The sequence below is a fragment of the Paroedura picta genome, chromosome 7, assembly GCF_049243985.1.
Source record: "Paroedura picta isolate Pp20150507F chromosome 7, Ppicta_v3.0, whole genome shotgun sequence".
NCBI lineage: Eukaryota > Metazoa > Chordata > Lepidosauria > Squamata > Gekkonidae > Paroedura > Paroedura picta.
This window is the reverse complement of record NC_135375.1, coordinates 123,227,326-123,249,442: the sequence shown is the minus strand read 5'-3', so window position 1 is coordinate 123,249,442 and position 22,117 is coordinate 123,227,326. Positions and strand designations below refer to the sequence as shown.

Here is a 22,117-nt window from a genome sequence, read left to right as displayed (position 1 = left end):
CCAAAGGCTTGGCGGAAGAGGCCCTGCAGAATTGTTTTCATTCCTTCTGGGAGCTCATTTCACCCAGCGGGGGCTCATGCAGGCCTCACATAATCTCAAATCGGCTGGCCTACCCTTCCTCTCCCCACACCCTGTGAGGGAGGTGGGACTGAGAACTGTGAGGCCTGAGGTCACCCAGCTGAATACACATGGAGGACGAGGGGGGAATTGAACCCCAGTCTCCAGATTAGAGGCTGCCATTCTTTATGACGATCCCATGCTGGCCCTACATTCAGAGACCCTTGAATTTGGGCATCTGTGCCTTGTTGGTTGGTCCCCTAGGGCTGCAGCTCTGTAAGTCAAAGTCAGTTGAACACCCGGCCCTCTCTCATGTCTGTTGGCAGGCTGTTGAATCAGGAGGCTGAACTAGATGGGCTACTGGTTTGATCCCACAGAGTGGCTCTTCCATCCCCTCATTAATAAGTGAGGCTTTCAGCAAAGCATTCTTTGGTGTTTGTGTAGAACAAAGTCTGAGTCCAGGGGCAACTTCAACGTTCTTGTTCTGGGGATAAGCTTTCATGTGCATGCACCCTTCTTCAGATACAGTCTGTGTGCAGAACTGAGGTGCGCATGAAAGATGATGCACAGAATTCAACTTGGGTGGCCTCAACAGAAGCACTTGACCCAGACTGTTCCAGCCAACGCAGCTCCCCAATGGAATTTGCGTGTATTTGTGCAGTAGCCTACGCCCTCTCCAGTCCCTGGCAACTTGAGCTTGCTTACTCTTGTATCCCCACTGGGAAAAACGTAGTCTAAAGCAGTGGTCCCCAACCTTTTTATCACCGGGGACCACTCAACGCCTTTTACTGAGGCCCGGTGGGGGGGGGTAGTTCTCTACTCTCAACCACTGCCCTAACGCTCTCTGGTCGCTATGGTAATGTTTAAACATCCCTTCAAAATAAGATAACAGACACGCCACAACAATGAACATAAGGAACATTTGATTTTCATGGAAATTTTAACTCATAACAATGAGAAATCAATGGGAACCCATAAGAAATAAAAAGAATGTATAATTCAATTTCAATTTATTAGTACTGGACCAGGATGAAGTACGAAAAAAGGAAAGAAAAATATGTGAATAGTATAAAAATAAAATTGACATCCCAATAGCTGTTCAAACAACTGTGATTAAAAGTGTAACTCAGCTGGTAAATTCCATATAAAGCTGTGTGCCTGATGGCGGCCAGAAGACGGACCAGGGGTCTGTTTTACGAGTGTTCCCCAAATGCCCAGAGGCCCCCCCGCAAGCCCAACTGTGACGTGGAGTCTGGTTCTTTGTCCTCTGACTCGTTTCTGTTCAGGCTCCTCTTTTCTGCAAGTGGGCCTCTCGAGTGCGTGGAAGAAAGCAGCTCAGATGTTGAATTGGGTGCCCTGAGCCAGTGAGCCAGGTGTTACTCGAGCAACTGAGTAGCTTTTGTGGGCAGCGGAAGAAGCAAGAAGAGATGCTGAACATCTGTTTACTCCAAGCTAAATATTTTAGTAGATGGCCTAACCTGAAGACAGCGGATCGCATTTCCTAACAATGAAGGAGCCACCTGGTGGACCTTCCTCGGTCTGGTCGGCTCCTGTAAACCGAGGCAAAAGACAGTCTTCGCTCAACCTCTAATACTCGGTCGGGAATGAGGCTCATTTTAAAATGGACAGAAAATGTTTCACCCTTGTCGTTAGGAATACGTGAAAAGATGGTGGTCCTCCATGGGAACTGGGGTGCGGAAGAGAAAAGGTGGCCTTAAATGAATTTTAAAAAACAGCCATGAGTGTCTACAGATTGCACATGTAAGGGGTTATGTTTTCAAGGTAAGTTTTACTGTGGGTGTAGAATCAGGTTATTGGGCAATGGGCTGAAAGTGGAGTGCCTTGTAAAAGGAGCCATAATTCGTGCATATCTGTGGCTGAGGGCAACCTCCACCTTCCGAGGCAGCACACCTCTGAAATCCCAGTGCCATGAAGCAACATCAGGGGAACGTCTCAGCCTCGATGCTGGGGTGGCCACACTAGCTCTCCAGATGTCCATACAATTCCCATGAGCCTCTGCCAGCTCTATGCCCTGCTGTTGGCCACTTCATGGCACAGGACTGTGGGCTGGATGGACCGTTGGCTCTTATGCCTGGCTGCATTGTGATTTGGGCGTGTTACCCAGGATGCGTGTCAGGGGACCCGAATTTGCAGGGAATAGCTAGCGAGAGGCGGTTAACAAGCTGAGGATCTGTTTGCCTATGCGATACGAGGAAATTGTCCCCTTAAGTACTCGAGGAAGCCAACATAGATCAAATGAAATAAGAAGCAAGTTTTATTGTAGACGAAAAGCAAATAAAATGGACCTGGAGTAACATAGATTCAAGCGGGTTGCGTTTTGGTCTGAAGTAGCAGAAAAAACTTGTATCCATTGGCATTTTAAGACCATCACAGATTTATTCAAGACGTGAGCTCTCGTGTGCGTGCACACTTCCCCAGACAAGGGAACAGGGATCCTAAGAGTACAGATATAAGATATAAATTAGAAGTAAATAAGTAAACAGCATCATAAGTCCAAATATGCAGCATAATGATAATGCTTTGCTAGAAATGCGGTCATTTGGGTTAACTGCCATTCACAAAAACATTGGGGCAATAAAAATGTAAAGTTAGTGATTAATGCCAGACACTTTCCCACTTGTGAAAAGAAGTCATTAAAAGCGAGTTCAGACATAGGTTGGAAGAAGAGTTGGGTTTTATATCCTGCTTTACAGTGCCTGAAGGGCCCATTATTCATGGCCGCCGGAACGGCGATTTCGGGTCACATGGAAAACACGGAGGGGGAAGAAGTGAAGCAAACCGCTTATGCACGGGACGGGACGCAACGGCGGCAAAACCCAGAGTAACTGATTATGCATGCGGCGCTCCCGGCGCTGCTTCTGGTTGCGCCCCGGTCACCCGGAAGCTGCGCTTTCTTCCGCGTTTCACTAACGCAGCTTTTTTGGCGGCACGCACCGAATCTGCGGCCGGTTGCAGCCGGCACCGTGCGTTATCGGTGATTTTAGTAGTTGCCATTCCACCCCGAATGTGCGCTATTCCCCCCGTGCAGAATGGGCCCAGGTGTCTCAAAGCGGATTACAGATCTCTGAGAGAACTGTGACTGGCCCAAGGTCACCCAGCAGAGGTCATGTGTCTCAAAGCGACTTGATTGGAAGTCTTCCCTTCCTCTTTCCACAACTGACATCCTGTGAGGGAGGGGAGGCTGGGAGACTGAGAGAAACTGCTCTGAGCACAGCTTCTAACAGGGCTTTGACTGGGCCAGGGTCAGCCAGCTGGCTGCATGTGGAGGAGCGGGGGATCCAACCCAGCTCGCCAGATTAGAAGCTGCCACTCCTAACCACTACCCGAAGCTGGCTCCTTAGCAGCGATAAAATACCTGTGTTCTTTTACCATACATTGGAAATTTCATTTGAAATTGTTGTGTACCAGTTTAGAATTACTCCTGACTTAACGTTGGTTGCTAAAATTCTCTTGACGGATTGTTTCAACGCCTGTATCACACCTAGAATTGTATGGACGTTTTTGACGCTTCTGGAATATGCAATTAATATTCTCACCAAAAATTAAGTTTTGCCATGTTTTTTTTAGATAAGTATTAACAGGTATAGTTAATATACCTGTTCCATATGGTGGTCTGTTGGTGGGAGTGGTGGATAGTAAGTTTAAATAATAAATAAATATTCCTGTCACTTGTAGGTTCCTTGAGGATTTTCTCGCCCTGCATTCCAGTGCCTCCGATTTGAGGCCGAGCCTAAGAGATTTTTTGAGGGCCATTATATCTCGTTCCCTCAGAAGGTTAGACCAGGATAAATTACTATTACCACCGTAACAGATAGCGATATTTGTGGCTGCTGTCATAAAGATAAAAAGATGAGGAGGAGGAGGCGTCCTGAGGTGAGCATGGTTGTCCAGCCTGCCACCTGCTCGTGGTTTTGCGACTACAAAGTTACCTCTGTTTTCTTATCGGTTCACCTCCTGATTGAAGCTGACCTTTTCTCCTCCAGGTTAAACATTTTCTCATTCTTTCAAAAGCCTCCTGGGTGCCATTTCAAAAGCAGAATCCAAGGAGGTTGTAGATGAAGAATAAAGTGACTGGGTGGGACAGCCTTAGTCAAATAAATAAGAAAATAGATAAAAGGGCCGCTCAGCAAGCAAGGAAAGGAAAAGTCCTGCGTGAGGGAAGAAAGAGAGCCATTTGGATTATAACACAGCGGTGTTATTTAGAGATATTTTACTTAATGCTTTAAAATTAAGATTACATTTTAGACAAAAAAATTAAAAACCAAAATTAAAAAATAAGTACTAAAAAGGCTCCCGAAAATTTAAGAATATCAAAAAATATAAAGAAAAGGCTTCTGATTTTTCTACAACTTAGAAATGTATTGCTCATTTTATAATTATAGAAGAAAATCTAAATTTTTGTTTCCTCTTAATCATCAAACAACCAGTCATCAGTTCAATCTTTTTTGTTTTAGAGCAAAAAGTCCAAAAGGGATTCCCGTTAGCAATAACTTTTTTCCCCTTTGATCCAAGACATTTAGCCACCTCTGAAAGTTCTGTTATCTCCACCAACTTCTATTTGGATATATTTTAAATGATCATTTATGTATTTTAATTTTTCTTACAAAAGTGCCTGGAAATTTCTTTTTTTTATTTTGATGGAATGATTATTGCAGTGCTTGGTTTGCTGATTTCTACATGGATAAAATTGAAATGGTAAGGGAACGAAGTTTGAGTCAGGGGCACCTTTGAGACCAACAAAGTTTTATTCCAGGTGTGAGATTTCGTTTGCATGAAAACTTCTTTGTACTGAATATATAAGGAGAGAGTAAATTAGCAGGGAGGCAGTAAACAGCATCATGAAAATATCCAACAACTAATGAAGATTTTTTTCCCAATTCAAGGGCCTTGCTAGAATAACAAGCTTGGTTTATAAAGTTATCAGGAGATCAGTCCTTTGGCTTCCACTCCAGTTCAAAAAACATAGTAGAGGGAATAAAATTGTCAGGATTTGCAGTTAATGGCGGATGCATTCCCAGTTGCAGAACAGACTTATTAAAAGAAATCTGTTCCTAGCTCTATCCGTATTCACCAAACATGGAGGCATCCCCACAAGTGACTGGTGATGGTCCTCAAGGCCAGAAAACTGGATTCCAATCTTCCATTTTAAATGACATTGCATACTACTTATTCATTATGTTACATTACACTCCTATGTACTTTTTATACAATCCCCTGTTGGTGGACATATCCTTTCCAGGAGCCTGCTGGTGGCTATGGGTGCCAGCTCTGGCCTGGGAAATACCTGGAGACTTTGGGAGGGGGAACCAGGAGCGGGGGAACGTCAGTGGAGTATAATGCTCTGGAATCCCCACTCCCAAGCAGCCGTTTTCTCCAAGGGAACTGATCTCTTTAGTCTGGAGATGTATCCCCAGGTCTTCTGCATAAAGACTTCTGCATGATGGATAAGCTGATGAAAACTCACTAAATACATCGTTGTTTTTCTGATCTCTGCACAGAAGAGTTAATTTACTCTGCAAAACTGATTTTGCTCTGCATGGTGAACTGCCTCTTTGGTGCTTTAAGCGTCTTTTAAGCATTGTTTCTGAAAGATGCTTTTCACTGATTAATTTCTCTCCTGCCTGCCTGAGACACTCTATTAGTCATGCAGACACTCCTTAGTTATGCAGATTGTTGTTGTTGTTGTTGTTAGGTGCGAAGTCATGTCCGACCCAACAGGACCCCATGGACAATGATCCTCCAGGCCTTCCTGTCCTCTACCATTCCCCAGAGTCCATTTAAGTTTGCACTGACTGCTTCAGTGACTCCATCCAGCCACCTCATTCTCTGTCGTCCCCTTCTTCTTTTGCCCTCGTTCGCTCCCAGCATTAGGCTCTTCTCCAGGGAGTCCTTCCTTCTCATGAGTTGGCCAAAGTATTTGATTTTCATCTGCAGGATCTGGCCTTCTAAGGAGCAGGCAGGGCTGATCTCCTCTAGGACTGACCGGTTTGTTCGCCTTGCAGTCCAAGGGACTCGCAAGAGTCTTCTCCAGCACCAGAGTTCAAAAGCCTCAATTCTTTGACGCTTGGCCTTTCTTAGGGTCCAACTTTCGCAGCCATACATTGCAACTGGGAAGACCATAGGCTTGACTAAATGCACTTTTGTTGGCAGGGTGATGTCTCTGCTTTTTAGGATGCTGTCTAGATTTGCCATAGCTTTCCTCCCCAGGAGCAAGCGTCTTTTAATTTCTTTGCTTCAGTCCCCATCTGCAGTGATCTTGGAGCCCAGGAAAATAAAATCTATCACTACCTCCATTTCTTCCCCATCTATTTGCCATGAATTGAGTGGGCCGGATGCCATGATCTTCATTTTCTTTATGTTGAGTTTCAAGCCAACTTTTGCACTCTCCTCCTTCACCCGCATCAAGAGGCTCTTTAGTTCCTCTTTGCTTTCTGCCATTAGAGTGGTATCATCTGCATATCTGAGGTTGTTGATATTTCTCCCTGCAGTCTTGATCCCAATTTGTGACTCCTCTAACCCCGCCCTTCTCATGATGTGCTCCGCATACAAGTTAAATAGGCAAGGTGACAGTATGCAGCCTTGCCGAACTCCTTTCGCAATTTTGAACCAATCAGTGATTCCATGCCCAGTTTTCACTGTTGCTTCTTGACCTGCATATAGGTTTCTCAAGAGACAGATAAGATGCTCCGGTATTCCCCTCTCTTTAAGAACTTGCCACAATTTGTTATGTTCCACACAATCAAAGGTTTTAGCATACTCAATGAAGCAGAAGTAGATGTTTTTCTGGAACTCCCTAGCTTTCTCCATGATCTAGCGCAGTGGTCCGCAACCTTCCAGTTGCCGTGGACCACTGCTCCGGAGTGGCGGGAGAGGGCGGCCCAGTGCAAACCCGGGGGGGCGGGAAGAGGGAGCTGCGGCCCGGCGCCAAGGCCTTCATGGCCCGGCACCGGGCCGGGGCCCGCGGGTTGGGGACCACTGATCTAGCATATGTAGGCAATTTGATCTCCCTGCCTTTCTCATGATGTACTCCGCATGCAAGTTACAGTTATGCAGATTAGCGACTGCATTAGAGAACGAAGCGGCATTGGCAAAACTACAGGGGGCAGGACTATGAATTGTTCCATGCAGAGATCATTTCAATGTAGTTTTTCAACAGACTATATTCAATGCAGAACAACAATTGTAGTATAATAAAGCGGTCTAAACTGGTTGTTTTTAAAACTGTTTTATTTGGCTCTGTGCAGAATACCTCCTACTCAGTTCAGTATAGTTGGTTTTCCCTTCTTATATTTTGTCCTCACAAGGACCCTGGGAGTCTGGTTAGGCAAAGAGTCTGCGTTACTCACATGTGGAAGCAGTTGGCTCCCAGCCGGTTTCTAGAGGGCCACCGACCCCTTTCCTGGGCAGGTCAGGGGTTCTGAGGCTCTCGGAAGGGCCAGGTGGGCTTTTGTCTGGCAATTGGTTTTCCTGAGTCGGCCATGTTGTGATTGCATTCCAGCAGTGCTCATGCGCTCAAACTGGTCAGGGACCATCTGCAGACCTTTCTGTGCGGCCCTATTCCGTGTCCGCCCGCCAGAGAGACGGCCGGATGGCCGCATCCCAAGACAAAGCAGCCAGGTCCCCTTGAGTTTGCAACATCGGCCTTGGCCCTAATGTTTGTCTCCCATTTCTGGTGCGGCTCCTCATTGTCTTGCGCCTTTAAGGCCAGCAACAGTGGAGGCTGGGAGGAAGCTTTTAGCTGCCTGCACTCCTCCTCAGCTGTCCGAAGAAGAAGAAGCAGCAGCAGCAGCAGCAGCAGCAGCTCCTGGCCAGACGGTGAACTTTGTTGCCCTTCAAAGGTCTGCTGCTTCAGACTGCCTGAGCCTCTCCTTCTGGAATAGCGTTGCCAGCTCTGGGTCGGGAAAACTGGAGACTTTGGGGGTGGGGCCAGGAGTGGGTGGGATTTGGGACACTAATGCCCTCGAGGCCACCCTCCCAAGCTGCCATGTTCTCCGGGGGAGCGCTTCTTGTTGGTCGGGAGGTCAGGCACAATAACAGGGGCCCCTGGAGGTCAGCGCTTCCACCCCGGACACAACTCAGCTGCAGCTCCCGGCAGGAAGGGCCCCTCTGCAGGGGGGGCGTAGGTCCCGATCCCACGCGCGGGTCCCGCCCCCTTCCCAGGCTCCACCCCGCAGCCTCCCGCCATTCCCCTCCGGGAGTTGGCAGCCTCCTGGTTGCCTGGGGTGGTGCTCGCTATCGCTTCGGGCGCAGGCCAGTTGGGGAGGCCGGCGGAGACCCCGGGGCAGGGGGGCGGCGGAGGAGCCGGGCGCGCCCCTGAAAGCGCCTCCTTCCTAGGGCAGCGCCTGGCCCGGCTGGCCCTCGGCGGCGGCGGAGAGAGTCCGTGGCGCGGGCTCCGGGAGCGCAAAGAGGCGCAAAGGGCTGCGCGCTCGCCAACTGGCCTCGAGACTTCGCCGTCCAGGTAAGCGGGAGGAGACTCGGCCGGGGGGGGGGGCGGTGCTGGCGGTGCCCGAAGCCGCTCTGGCCGGGGAGGAAGGGTCCCTCCGGGTGGCTCCAGCACCCTCGCTCTCGCCCGCCCCCGGCCCCTCCTCCCGTCCCCATCAGTGGGCGATGGGGGTGCTAGCTCTGGGTGGCAGAATACCTGGAGACTCTTTTGGGGGGAGGGACCTCAGCAGACCCCCAACTCCCAGCAGCCAGGTGATCTCTGCAGTCTGGAGATGAGCTGGAATTCCAGGGGATCCCCTGGTCCCACCTGGAGGCTGGCATCCCCAAGTCCCCTCTCCCAAGCAGCCCTTTCCTCCAGGGGACCTGATCTCTGCAGTCTGGAGAGGAGCTGGAATTCCAGGGGATCCCCAGGCCCCACCTGGAGGCTGGCATCCCTCCGTCCCCCTCCCAAGCAGCCCTTTCCTCCAGGAGAACTGAGCTCTGTAGTCTGGAGAGGAGCTGGAATTCCAGGGGATCCCCAGGCCCCACCTGGAGGCTGGCATCCCCAATCCCACCCTCCCAAGCAGCCCTTTCCTCCAGGGGAACTGAGCTCTGTAGTCTGGAGATGGGCTGGAATTCCAGGGAATCCCCAGGCCCCACCTGGAGGCTGGCATCCCTCCGTCCCCCTCCCAAGCAGCCCTTTCCTCCAGGGGAACTGAGCTCTGTAGTCTGGAGATGGGCAGGAATTCCAGGGAATCCCCAGGCCCCACCTGGAGGCTGGCATCCTTCCGTCCCCCTCCCAAGCAGCCCTTTCCTCCAGGGGAACTGAGCTCTGTAGTCTGGAGAGGAGCTGGAATTCCAGGGGATCCCCAGGCCCCACCTGGAGGCTGGCATCCCTCCGTCCCCCTCCCAAGCAGCCCTTTCCTCCAGGGGAACTGAGCTCTGCAGTCTGGGGATGAGCTGGAATTCCAGGGGATCCCCAGGCCCCACCTGGAGGCTGGCATCCCTCCGTCCCCCTCCCAAGCAGCCCTTTCCTCCAGGGGAACTGAGCTCTGCAGTCTGGAGAGGAGCTGCAATTCCAGGGGATCCCCAGGCCCCACCTGGAGGCTGGCATCCCTGGCCCTCAGTGGGGTCCAAGGCCACAGAGTCCCTCCTCCCAAGCAGCCCTTTCCTCCAGGGGAACTGACCTCTGCAGTCTGGAGATGGGCTGGAATTCCAGGGGATCCCCAGGCCCCACCTGGAGGCTGGCATCCCTCCGTCCCCCTCCCAAGCAGCCCTTTCCTCCAGGGGAACTGAGCTCTGCAGTCTGGAGATGAGCTGGAATTCCAGGGGATCCCCAGGCCCCACCTGGAGGCTGGCATCCCCAAGCCCACCCTCCCCAGCAGCCCTTTCCTCCAGGGGAACTGAACTCTGTAGTCTGGAGATGGGCTGGAATTCCAGGGGATCCCCAGGCCCCACCTGGAGGCTGGCATCCCTCCGTCCCCCTCCCAAGCAGCCCTTTCCTCCAGGGGAACTGAGCTCTGCAGTCTGGGGATGAGCTGGAATTCCAGGGGATCCCCAGGCCCCACCTGGAGGCTGGCATCCCTGACCCTCAGTGGGGTCTAAGGCTAGAGAGTCCCCCCTCCCAAGCAGCCCTTTCCTCCAGGGGAACTGATCTCTGCAGTCTGGAGATGAGCTGGAATTCCAGGGGATCCCCAGGCCCCACCTGGAGGCTGGCATCCCTAAGTGGGAAAGCTGGTTGGATCCATGAGGGTGATTCCAGCTTCTCTTGCTGTGAGGAAACACCCCCCCCCCCCGGCCATCCATCTCCAGGATTCGGTTCAAGAGGGGGAGTCTAGCCTGAGATCAATCTGTTAATTTTGAGTGAGCAAGGATCAGGACCCCGATCCTCAACCTGAGCCGTCATTCAAATGAAGCCGGGATTTGAACCCAGATCTTCACAGGCTGAATTAGGTACTGAGACTCGGTACCCCGCCCTCTGCCTTCTTCCAGCTGTACTTTTTGCCCATGTGGCAGGCTACCTTGTATGGCTGTATCCCAGATAGAGGGCCTTCATTAGGGTCTGACCACCCTCACAGGGCTCTTGTGAAGATAAGGTTTGGGAGGGCAGGAAGAATGTAGGACACTTTGACAGGAGAGGTCTTGCTGCTGTTTAAGCTTCCTCTAGAGCAGGGGTAGTCAAACTGCAGCCCTCCAGATGTCCATGGACCACAATTCCCCGGAGCCCCCTGCCAGCGAATGCTTCTGGGAATTGTAGTCCATTGACATCTGGAGGGCTGCAGTTTGACTACCCCTGCTCTAGTGCAAGGGTGGCAAAACTGTGGCTCTCCAGATGCCTATGGACTACAATTCCCATGAGCCCCTGCCAGCTGGCAGGGGCTCATGGGAATTTTAGTCCATGGGCATCTGGAGAGCCACAGTGTGGCCACCCCTGCTAGTGGAAAGAGACTGGTGCGGGGGGTGTGGGGGGTGGAGCCGGGTGCCCCTCAGTGCCCCCCAAGGGAGCCCTTTCCATCTTGCAGCCATGGGGGAGGAGTGGGGGGAAGGAACATTCTGCTTGGACCTCTTTTAAGATCTGACTTGTGGGGCAGTGTGTGTATACACCCGCTTCACACACTTGATCCCTTAAGAGGGATTACTAGCCAGCCCCTAATTGGGGCGCTCCTGCTTTTGCTGCTTGCAGGGTGCAGAACATTCTGTCTGCAATGTTCACTGGAGAGGTCAAGGCTGCGATTATTAGGGATTTGGAGACTGGACATGGGGCGCATATCGGGTGGGGGTTGGGACTGATTTCTTCTTGGTGTCATTCAAAAAACGGGGAGTTGCCCACAGATTCCTGGAGAATTCCTCTGCCGCTTTGCACCGTTTTGAATTGCGGTCCACCTTGAACCTAGTCTGGACCAAACACATGTGCCAATGTTAATTCTGGTCAACGGGACTGATTTCTGAGAAATTACGTGTCTGGTTGCAAAATATGGCTTTATACTTTAAGCGCATCTCTCTCTCTCTTTTTTAAATGGCAAAATCAGTCACGAAAATTCGGGAAGAGGACATTCTCCAGGAATATTTTGAAGATTATTATTATGTATCTTTATCTCAATTTCCTTCTGAGGAGGTCAGGGTGATTATTATTATTATTATTATTATTATTATTATTATTATTATTATTATTATTATTATTATTATTATTATTATTATTATTATTATTATTATTATATTTATACCCCGCCTCCCCCTAAAGGCTCGAGGCGGCTTACATAACCCCGTCCCCTAAAACCATAAAATGACAATAAAAACCGATAATTTACAGTAATGGCCTATGACTTCAGCCCCTTCCACTTTATCCACACAACACCCTTGTCAGGTAGGGTAGGTGGGAGGATACTCATGGGCTCATGAACAACCCATGAGCTTTGTGACCGATTTGAACCCAGGACTTTCATGCCATTGTGCACCACTCTTTGGTCTATAGCAGTGGTTCTCAGCCTTTTCTTCGTTGTGACCCCAACTTTGGTGCTGAAGCCCAGCGGGGACCCAGCCGGAGGAGCTGCCAGCTAGCGCTGCGGAGGTGCTTCCACCAGGCCCCCCAGCCGTGGCCATGGACGACCCCCCCCGCAGGAGGTGACTGGAGGGGGGCGAGGGCCCTGCCCAGGGGAGTGGGGGCTGCTGTGGCAATGCCACCACATCCACATTGCTCCCTGTCCTGCTCCAGGCCGGGTTTGGGTGAGCGCCTTGCTCCCTTGGCTTGCCGCTTCTCTCCTTTCTCCCTTCTTTGAACCACGTGTGTGGGTGTGGGGGGGTGTCTGGTGGTGGCCGTGCTGCAGAGCACACAGGGCTTGCCGGATGGAGTCGGGTGGGAGGGGGCAACTTTGGACCCGTGGGGGGAGGGGGGGTCTCTTTCTTGCCAGCTCTGAGAGAGCTGAGCAAAGCGTTTTGGTGCCTTTCTTGGCAGGTGCCGGTATGACCTTCCGGGCAGTCAGGGCATCTGCAGAAGGAGCCAGTAGGTGCTGGAAATGTGGCGTGGAGGCAGCCATTGCCGTGGCTCCACCACCTCTGCCCACCTCCGCTGCCACCACCTGCCTCCACATGCCACCGCCGCCCGCTGCCACCACACACTGCCACCTGCCACCACGGCAGCGGGCAATCTGGCAACCCCGGGGAAGGGGCCAGGCGACCCCAAATGGGGCCCGATCCCAAGCTTGAGAACCACTAGTCTATGATGATCAAGTTTCAATTGTAGTTAATGGACATCTCGAGAGCTGCAGTTTGGCCTCCAGCAGCCTCCTGTTGGCCGAACATTAGAGCAGCTTTCCCTCTCCCTTCCTCAGCAGCCTCTACCCTGGAAAACAATGGCGGCCACTGAACTTGGGAAACCTCAAGGGCCTGCCCCCCCCCCGCTTTTGCCTTCCCTCTACATTCCCCTCCTCACACTCTCCCCTCTTTTCCTCCTCCTTGCACCCCCCATATTCTATCCTGCTTTGTTTCTTTCTTCTCAGCCTACCTTTGATTCTTTTTTAACCTCACAACAACCCTGCTGAGTAGGTTAGGTGGAAAGCATGTGGCTGGTTCCTGATCACACCAGAAGCCTCCACGGCCAGGTAGGCCTTCAAACATGCCCAGGACCTTTCAGCTACTGCCCAGGCGGGCTTCTGAGGGGGGCCGGTGTCCAACAGCAGCCAGCAGCTGGGCCTAGTTGAGTCCTGCCAGTTGGGGGATATCAAGTCACGGAGGGGGTTACTGGCAGCCTGGGCTAAGGTTACCAACTTGCAGGTGGGAACTGGAGACCTCCCAAAATGACAGCTGATCTCCGAAGCACAGAGAAAAGGCAGCTTTGGATGGCTGAGCCCCTCCCCTCTCTCAGCCTCACCCTCCCTGGACTCCGCCCTAAAATCTTGAGGGATTTCTCAACCCAGAACAAGCAGCCCTGGCCCCTCACAGTCCTCCCTCAGAGGCCAAAACAGACCTGGAAAGGGCTCTGCCCCCCCTTCCGTATACTCACAAATATTCGGGGATGCTGTGATTGCCTAGCAACAGCCTCGGAAGGAATCTGTCTCTTAAAGCTGTAGGAAATACGTTTATTAGTTTGAGGTTTTTCTACCCCATTCCATTCATTATTTTTTTAAAGATATAACATTTTTCTGCAAGCCTGGGGTACTTAGAGGGGACTTTTAGAAAGATCTGTCTTACCCATGCACAGCAGAAGAAGAAGAGTTGGTTTTTATACCCCACTTTTCACTGCCCGAAGGAGTCTCAAAGCGGCTTACAGTCGCCAGAGATCTCTCCCACTGGAGGAAGAGGAAGAGGAAGAGGAAGAGGAAGAGGAAGAGGAAGAGGAAGAGGAAGAGGAAGAGGAAGAGTTGGTTCCTATATGCTGCTTTTCCCTACCCAAAGGAGTCTCCAAGCGGCTTACAGTCACCTTCCCTTTCCTCTCCCCACAACAGACACCCTGTGAGGGAGGGGAGGCAGAGGGAGCCCTGAGATTACTGAAGAAGAAGAAGAAGAGTTGGTTCATATATGCCGCTTTTCCCTACTTGAAGGAGTCTGAAAGGAGCTTCCATTCTCCTTCCCTTTCCTCTCCCCAGTGCGGACACCCTGCGAGGGAGGGGAGGCTGAGAGTGATTCTGACAGGACTGTTTGATCAGAACAGCATTATCAGCGCCCATCAGCACTCAGGCGTGAAATCTGTCACAACTCTTTCAAGTGTAAATTCTCTGTGTGAAAAAGGAAGGTGCTGAGGTAGAGGAGTGTGATTTTTGTCATCCAAATGGGAATTCTCTAGGCCAGCCTTTTCCAACCTTTTGAGGAACCTCTGAAATATTTTTCAGGCTTCAAGAAACCCCAGAAGTGGTGACATGCTCCTTCAGAGGAGAAGAAGAAGAGCTGGCTACGTAACCCCCGGGGAGCTCTCGCATAACCCCAGGGTTCCCGGGAGACCCATTTGGGAATCCCTGATCTATGCAGCCGACTCAAACACAGAATTTAGTGGGGTTGAAGAGTCCTTTTAAAAAGGCTGCAAGAGGGGGTGTAAAATCATGTTGAAGGAGAGCAGAGGAAAGAAAATGATGGCAGATCACCCATGTACTCACTTTCTCTCCCCCACCCCACCCCCCACATCATTTTGTCCTGGCTATGGGCCTTGGCGCTTGGTGTATTAAGCTGCCAAGTTCCTGCAGATTTGTTCCCCATGGTTAGAGAAATTTAGTTCCTTGTTAAAAGACGGAGTAAGGTTCCCGTTTCCTCGTGGCCCTTGGATGGTTGGGCATGGGACAGGTTGTGTTCTTAATTAGCTGTCTGTATTTATGATGTTTCTGCCCCATCTTTCACCTGCATCCAGATTTTATCATCATGGGCTCATGGGAATTGGACTCCATGGACATCTGGACAGCCCCAGACTGGCCACCCCCAGACTGGCCACCCTGATTTCTGAAGATGCCAGAATGAACTCATTCTTAAATAATATGGACTTGAAATGCGGTTTCTTCTCTCTCTCCCAGACAGACCTCGGTAAAGAGTAGGGTTTTTCCCATCTGGTTTAAAGGGAAAGTCCTTACACATCATAGAAGTTCCCCAACTTACATTCCCAAGAGAACCGTGACAGCAGGGCACCATCTGCTTCCACTGACATGGGCTTGGCGTTCTCACCTGGTTGCTGCACCTGGGGAAGGGGGCTGAGCCTGGAACGCCCTGCCTCAAACTGGGGTGTGGCCCGTTGGCATCCCTTCCAGGCCAATTCCAGGGTGCCTTGAAGCTTGAAAAATAATTCAGGGTCTACTCTACAGTCAAAAAAGCTGCCAGGGATAGTGGCTCCTCCATCTATTTCAGAACATGGAGAGAGCTAGTTACCTTTTGGGTCACACGTCAGGAGAAGACCTGATCCGCTGGGGGAAGCCCCTTTGCTAGTGAAACAGTGAAAGAAGCTCTGAGCCCTTGATTAGAGATCGCCTGCAAGTTGTTATACACCAGAGATGGCCTAGCTGTGGTTCTCCAGATGTCCATGGACTACGATTCCCATGAGCCCCTGCAAGCTTGTTGGTCTGCAGTAGAATCTCTAGATTGGGGTCCAGCTGCAACTTAGAGACCAACAAGATTTTAAAGGCATAAGCCAGGCTTTCTCAAACAGTGTTTTGTGAACCCCTGGGGTTTCTCAATAGCCCTGGAAGGATTTCCTGAATGGGTGGGAGTTAATTTTTTATATGTTTTAAAAATTGTTAAACATTTATTGGGTGATGGGACTATATATGGTCATGTTGACCTGCTCCCCCAATGACCAGTGATAGGCCTGGAGGAGGTGGAAGGGGAGGGGCCCTGGGTGGGCGTGTCCACAGCTCTCTTTCCCAATCCGTTTCTTTTACCACTTCCATATTCTGCACCATTTCACCACCTCTGGGGTTTCTCAAAGCCTGAAGAATATTTCTGGGGTTTCTCGATGGTAAAAAAGTTGAGAAAGGCTGGCATAAGCTCTGATTCCAAGTGAACTTTGACTCTCAGCAGCTCATCCTCCAAAAATCTTGTTTGTCTTGATGATACGTAAGTGGAGAAGGTACACCATAGATTTCACCAAGAAAGGCATTGATCAAAAAGCGAAATCAAACTGGCCAAAATGTAACTCGTTCTTCAAGTTTTATTGGCTGTATACATTTTGGGCAGTTTGATTTCGCTTTTTGATCAATATCTTTACGATACCACTGGACTGAAATCTAGCTGTCCTGTCTAACACAGGGGTAGTCAATCTGCGGCCCTCCAGATGTCCATGGACTACAATTCCCATGAGCCCCTGCCAGCGAACGGAGGGCCGCAGTTTGACTACCCCTTAAACATTACTGAACATTTTAAGCAGCATTTCCTATCCCCTCTAAGAGTCTTTTGGGGGGATGGGTAGCTGAAGTGAGTTGGGTTTTTCCTCCATATCTTTCTGTTACTGTGTTGGGTGGATTATGTCATGTTTTTATGCCTGGGGGTTTTAATGGGTTTTTACTGGGATTTTATACAGACACTTGTAATCCACCATGAGCCGTCTGGAAGTGGCGGGGAATAAACTGAAAATAATAATAATAATAATAATAATAATAATAATAATAATAATAATAATAATAATAATAATAATTCAGGAGCACTTAATTTCCAGAATAAGCATGCTTAGACTGATGGTTGCAATTGTTCTTATGGTGGTTTTGAAATTGTTTTACTTCTGACCCCACCTCACCTCCAGGCCCAGATGCTTCGAGAGAGGGATTCTCGGCGAGGAACTCTGCCCAACCCTGGCTCTACCTGAGATCCAACCCTGTGGGGCCACGGGGCCCCTCTGCCACAGCGTGACTGGCCACGGCCTGGATGATGCCGTTGAGCGGAGGCTTCGGATGTGCCGTGGAGACGACGTTCAATCATTTCAACTCATGTGAAGGCAGCTGTGGGAGCCTGGCACATCAGAACACAACAGCGCTGGATTTCTGCACTCTCACAATTGTGGGTAAATATGAGGGGGGGGGGGAAGGGAGACAAGCACCTAACTGAAAACTCTGCAAGGAGCTCTGTTGTTTGCGGGAAAGCGTAACATCTAAAGAAGTTTTGTTTGTTTTTACTTATTTAAACCTTTTGTTAGTCGCTTCCTTTCTTACGGAACTTGGCAGCTTCCCTTGGGCATGGAACTGGGGTCGCTGTGGAGGGCAGGGAGCTGTGAATTTCCCACATTCTGCAGGGAGTTGGACTAGATGACCGTGGAGATATCTTACAACTCTGTGATTCCACATGAAATACATGAACCCCACAGAATTTAAAATTACAGTTTGGGGCCTCACTAATCAAACATGGTCCTAAAGAAAAGCATTTCCAGCTGCCTCCTGAAGACTGTGAGTGAGGAGGCCAAGCATACCTCCCTGGGGAAATGGTTCCGTATTTGCGGGGGCTGCCACTGAGAAGGCCTTGCCGATCCCTGAAGCGGACGACCTTTCGTTCTTCACAAGGAGCGCTGGGAACACAAGGGCCACGTATCAGAGGAGGGGACCTTCAAGGCTCAGCCCATCCAAAGGACTTTATATCGGGTTCCACCAGTGCCTTTAAGAACTTGGAAGAATGTGCTGCATGACTCAGGAAGGCCTAATAGCAGATAACGTAGTTAGATCGGCATCTAAAATTGGACACTGCTGCTTTGGATCTCCATGTTGGGTAATAGTGACTTTTTAGTCCCTGTAGCCATGCTAACGATTGTTCAAGTGCTGAGACTCCTTTAGGCAGTGCAAAGCAGGGTATAAAACCCAACGCTTCCTCTTCTTCTAATTCTTGCTCCTTCCCGACAACGGAAAGTATTGATATGCAGGCACTCATGTGTAATTCTGTTTTCATTCTTGTGCTTCCATGTTTTTCACAGTTTTGCTGCCAGGTCAGCGACTGTGGAAGGGAAAAATTTAAAGAAAGCAGTGTTATTTGTTTATTTATTTTATTTATATGCCGCTCTCCCCGAAGGCTCAGGGCAGTTTACATCAAACAGGAACAATATAAACAACTCAGTTTATAATAATGCAATAATAACTATAACATTATGAACAATAGGACATTGAGGAGAACACGAAATTAACGCTTACTGATGATTAGATTAATGAAGGAAAAAGGCCATGTGTGTATGCCACATACACTGAAAATCATCAGGCAGTGGGGTTTGCAAGCATCTTATGGTATAAAAATCCCTGTCTGAAATGGTCGTGTGAAGTATTCAAGAAGAATACCAGAAAGCCCAAGCACTTTATACCCACTGCTTGTTTTCTGCTTCAGCTCAGACGTGGCCCTGCACATATGTGCTGTGACAAACCACTGGTCCCAGGGACACCCTCCCTGTCCCAAAGCATATTTCAAGCCTGTATGGAAAGCAAGCAGACTTGCTGCAGTTGCAGAGTCCAGGAGTCCACCTCCGGAGGGAGAAGTCAAGTCATTTCCTCAGGCGCTGACTTGTTCCTGAGGTAGAGAAGCTGACGTTCCCTCCACAGGTTCTAACGGTCTGCCATCTTTATCTTCCCTCAGTCATCCTCCGATCGCAGCTGTAAGAGCTTTCCCGTTCCCTCGGCTGCTCTTCTGGGAACGGTGTGGGTCCTCCTCACGGGTGGAGTCCTCCTCAGCTGCTTCTTTCTCCTCTTCACGGTTCGCTTCAGGAAAAACCGGTAAGGCCTGGAGCATACCAAGTCGATGGCCGGTCCTTCTTTCCTCCAGCTGGGGAGAGCCAGCTTGGTGTCATGGTGAACAGCAGTGGCCTCTAATCTGGAGAACCCAGTTGGATTCCCCACTCCTCCTCCGCATGCAGACAGCTGGGTGACCTCAGGTCTGTCACAGTTCTCTCACAACTCTCTCAGAACTCTCTCAGCCCCACCTCAGCCTCACCAGGTGCCTGTTGTGGGGAGAGGAAGGGTAGGTGATAGTAAGCAGGAAAATGTCTTATTTGAGTATTGCTCAAGAACAGAAGGAGCCATCCAGAAGGCAGACCTGCACAGGAATTTTCGAATGCCAACACGTATGATTTTCTCAATAAATACTGATTTACAAAATCTATATGCTGTCTTTCTGCCTTTACTTGGCCAGCAAGGTGGCTAACAGTTTAAAACATGACAAAAACCGCCTTTTAAAACCAGCAAAATCAACACCACTTCCCAAACACACATAATCATTTATCAAATGGAGTCTAAATACATGAAAACAGCAATGAAAGCCCTGGTGAGGAAGGAGGGGGTCATCGAGACAATTCCAAACAGGATAAGGAAGCCAGTGGTCCTTGGTGGAAGACGGCGACGGAAGGGGACCCTTGGATCTCCCTGAGGAGAAAGTTCCAGAGCTTTGGGGCCATGACCGAGAAGGCCCCGCCTAACCTTAGAAGTTGGGGCACCCAGAGCTGGTCCTCCGAAGATGGCCGTGAGGGTCAGGCAGGTTCATAAGGGATTCGGCAGGCCTTCATGGTCCCAAAGTATTAAGGAGCTCGGGGCAGCTCCTCCTTTCTGGCCAGCCCATGGAAATTGTGCAGTGCTTCTCCCTCGTCAGGATTCAAATGACGGCTTAGTTTGAAGATCGGGGTCCTGATCCTTGCTCCTTCCCATGTGCTAAAATGCACCTTCACTTTCTGATTGCAGGTGTCAAGGTGTTGGCTGCTTGTGGGGGGGGGGGGGTTGGTGGCCCGCCATCTTCCTTTCTCCCCTGGTAGGGTGAAATATGTTTGTTTTTGGTTGCTAAGCAGGAAGGATTTGGGTGCGAAGATTGGACATTTGTGCCACCTAGATGCCTGCAATCCATTTCCAAAAGCCTCCATGTCAAAAGAGTCCTTTCTTGTAGTAAGGTTTTAATTTCCGGTGAGGATATGGGAAGCTCAACCTGAGCCAAGAAGACCCCAGATAGAGTAAAACGGGAGGCGAATCCATCTAACTTGGGCCGGGAGTGGGGAGATGGGCTTTGTGGCTCTCACCCAGGGGTAGTCAAACTGCGGCCCTCCAGATGTCCATGGACTACAATTCCCATGAGCCTCTGCCAGCATTCGCTGGGAACTGTAGTCCATGGACATCTGGAGGGCCGCAGTTTGACTACCCGTGCTCTAACCCGTTTCCTCTGTCTTTCCGTGACTCGCTGGTCCCCTGCAGGATTGTGAAGATGTCCAGCCCCAACCTGAACCTTGTGACGTTGCTGGGCAGCGGCTTGACCTACGGCAGCGCCTACCTCTTCGGGATGGAGAAGCAGAACCTGTTGTCCAGGCCGTCCGCGGAGATGCTCGTCCAGGTGGGAGAAAGCGAACTGGGAGGAGGAGAGGGAGGATCGACCGCGCTCTGGACGCTACTCTGCACATTAGCTGAGATCTGGAGGGCTGTGTGAATGCATGTGGCATGTGCACCTGTAACCCCTACACACACACACACACACACACACACACGAAGCTGCTTTCTGCTGGCCCAGGCTCTTGGTCCATCAGTTTTGTTGACTCAGACGGACAGGGGGTCTCCAGGGTCTCAGGCCTTCCCATCACCCCTGCCTGGTCATGTTAACTGGAGATGCTGGGGTGGAACCTTCCGCATGCCAAGCAGAGGCTCTTCCACTGAGCCCCTCCAGGTCTGTGCCTGGTGTCTCTCCCCGTTTTGTTAAGTATAAAGGGATCCTTCTCCTGTGGCAGGAGTGGCTCTCCAGAGCCACTTTGGGTTGATCCTGCGTTGAGCAGGGGGTTGGACTAGATGGCCTGTGTGGCCCCTTCCAACTCTAGGATTCTATGATTCTATGATGTCCATGGACTACAATCCCAGTGCTCACAGCTCATGGGAACTGTAGTCCATGGATATCTGGCGAGCCACAGTTTGGCCACCCTTGCCCTATGGATTGTTTCCCCCTTCCACTCCCAAAAGGCAGGAAACCCCCGTCTTCCTGAACATTCCTTTCCGATTAACAGGGGTGTGTGTGTGTGTGTGTGTGTGTGTGAGGAAAGTGCCTTTTCTCTGCCACATCCCAGAAACAGTCAAGCCGTTCATGCTTCAGTGTGAGAGAACCTGGCTGCTTCGGGGCTTCAGTGGCCAGGGCCCATCGGAAAGTCCCCATGAGCTAGTCTGGGGGGACGAGGGCCCTCGGGTTCCCGGCTCCGCAAAGCAGGGGTCTGGGAAGAGAGCCACCCCTTGTGTGTTGGAGCTGGTGTTCAGAGGCAGTCGGATCCTTTGAGGCAGGGGCACCCAGACCTTTTGAGCCTGCGGGCGCTTTTAGAGCATGGGGTGTAGGAGTGCCGCCCTGAAAGGGTGGCCAGAGAATGGCTGCTGGGGGGGGGGGGGAGCCAGCTGCAAAGCGTTGCCCCAGGTTACATCCCATCCCATCTCAAAGTCACCAGTCAGAAGCCCCTTTCCGAAAACACTTGGCGGGCGCCCTGGTGGCAGGGAGTCACCGCTATATTATCCTGGACAAGCACCGCGATAAAGAAATCTAAACCACAGAGTCATCAAAGCTATCAGGAGAACAACATGAAATCTTAGCGACGTGTAGCTGTCTGGTTTTCAGCAAGGGCAATTATGGGAGGAGGAGGAGGAGGAGGAGGGGAGAACTTTTGCCTGACTCGCTGTGTGTTTCTTCCAGGATTGGTCAAGCACGGCTTCCAGTTTCTTCTTCCGTGCATGAGAAAGAAATTTGTCCGATAAACTGGTCTTACACGTACACTTCTTTACGGCCTGAGCGGAAGTGCACCTAATGGCCCCGTTAAGGTTTCGGGCTAGCCCACAGAAAGGGGGGGGGGGACGCAACATGGATCCTTTTCTCCGTCTCTCCGTTTTACAGATGAGGATCTGCTTGCTCTGCGTCGGGAGCTCCCTGGCCTTCGGTCCCATCCTGGGGAAAAGCTGGCGGCTGTACAAGGTCTTCACCCAGCGGGTCCCAGACAAGAGAGTGGTGAGTTTCTGTCCGACCCGTTCGGTCCTCCAAAACGGAGCCGAGTTCGAACTGTGTGGGGGTCCTTGGGACCCTCCAAATGTGAAGGGCCCAGCCAACTTAGTGTAGTGGTTAGGAGTGCAGACTTCTAATCTGGCGAGCCGGGTTTGATTCCCCATTCTTCCTCCACATGCAGCCAGCTGGGTGACTTTGGGCTCGTCACAGTACTGAGAAAGCTGTTCTGACAAAGCAGTGATATCAG

The 22,117-nt window shown here is 50.8% G+C and overlaps 1 protein-coding gene across 3 annotated transcripts in view; it reads left to right on the top strand.

The window, feature by feature from the left end:
• The first annotated feature begins 7,844 nt into the window (after positions 1-7,844).
• GPR156 (G protein-coupled receptor 156) overlaps positions 7,845-22,117 on the top strand; it is a 34,978-nt gene continuing 20,705 nt past the window's right edge. Inside the window, exons 1-5 of one of the 3 annotated variants that reach the window (XM_077346298.1) lie at positions 7,845-7,916; positions 16,709-16,962; positions 18,511-18,647; positions 20,106-20,241; positions 21,766-21,876. In XM_077346298.1, coding sequence (XP_077202413.1) covers positions 16,831-16,962; positions 18,511-18,647; positions 20,106-20,241; positions 21,766-21,876 — 516 coding nt within the window. In that variant the 5' untranslated portion in view covers positions 7,845-7,916; positions 16,709-16,830. Of the gene's footprint in view, positions 7,917-8,034; positions 8,537-16,708; positions 16,967-18,510; positions 18,648-20,105; positions 20,242-21,765; positions 21,877-22,117 lie in introns of those variants that run through there. The other 2 variants (XM_077346297.1, XM_077346299.1) reach the window with 2 other exon arrangements.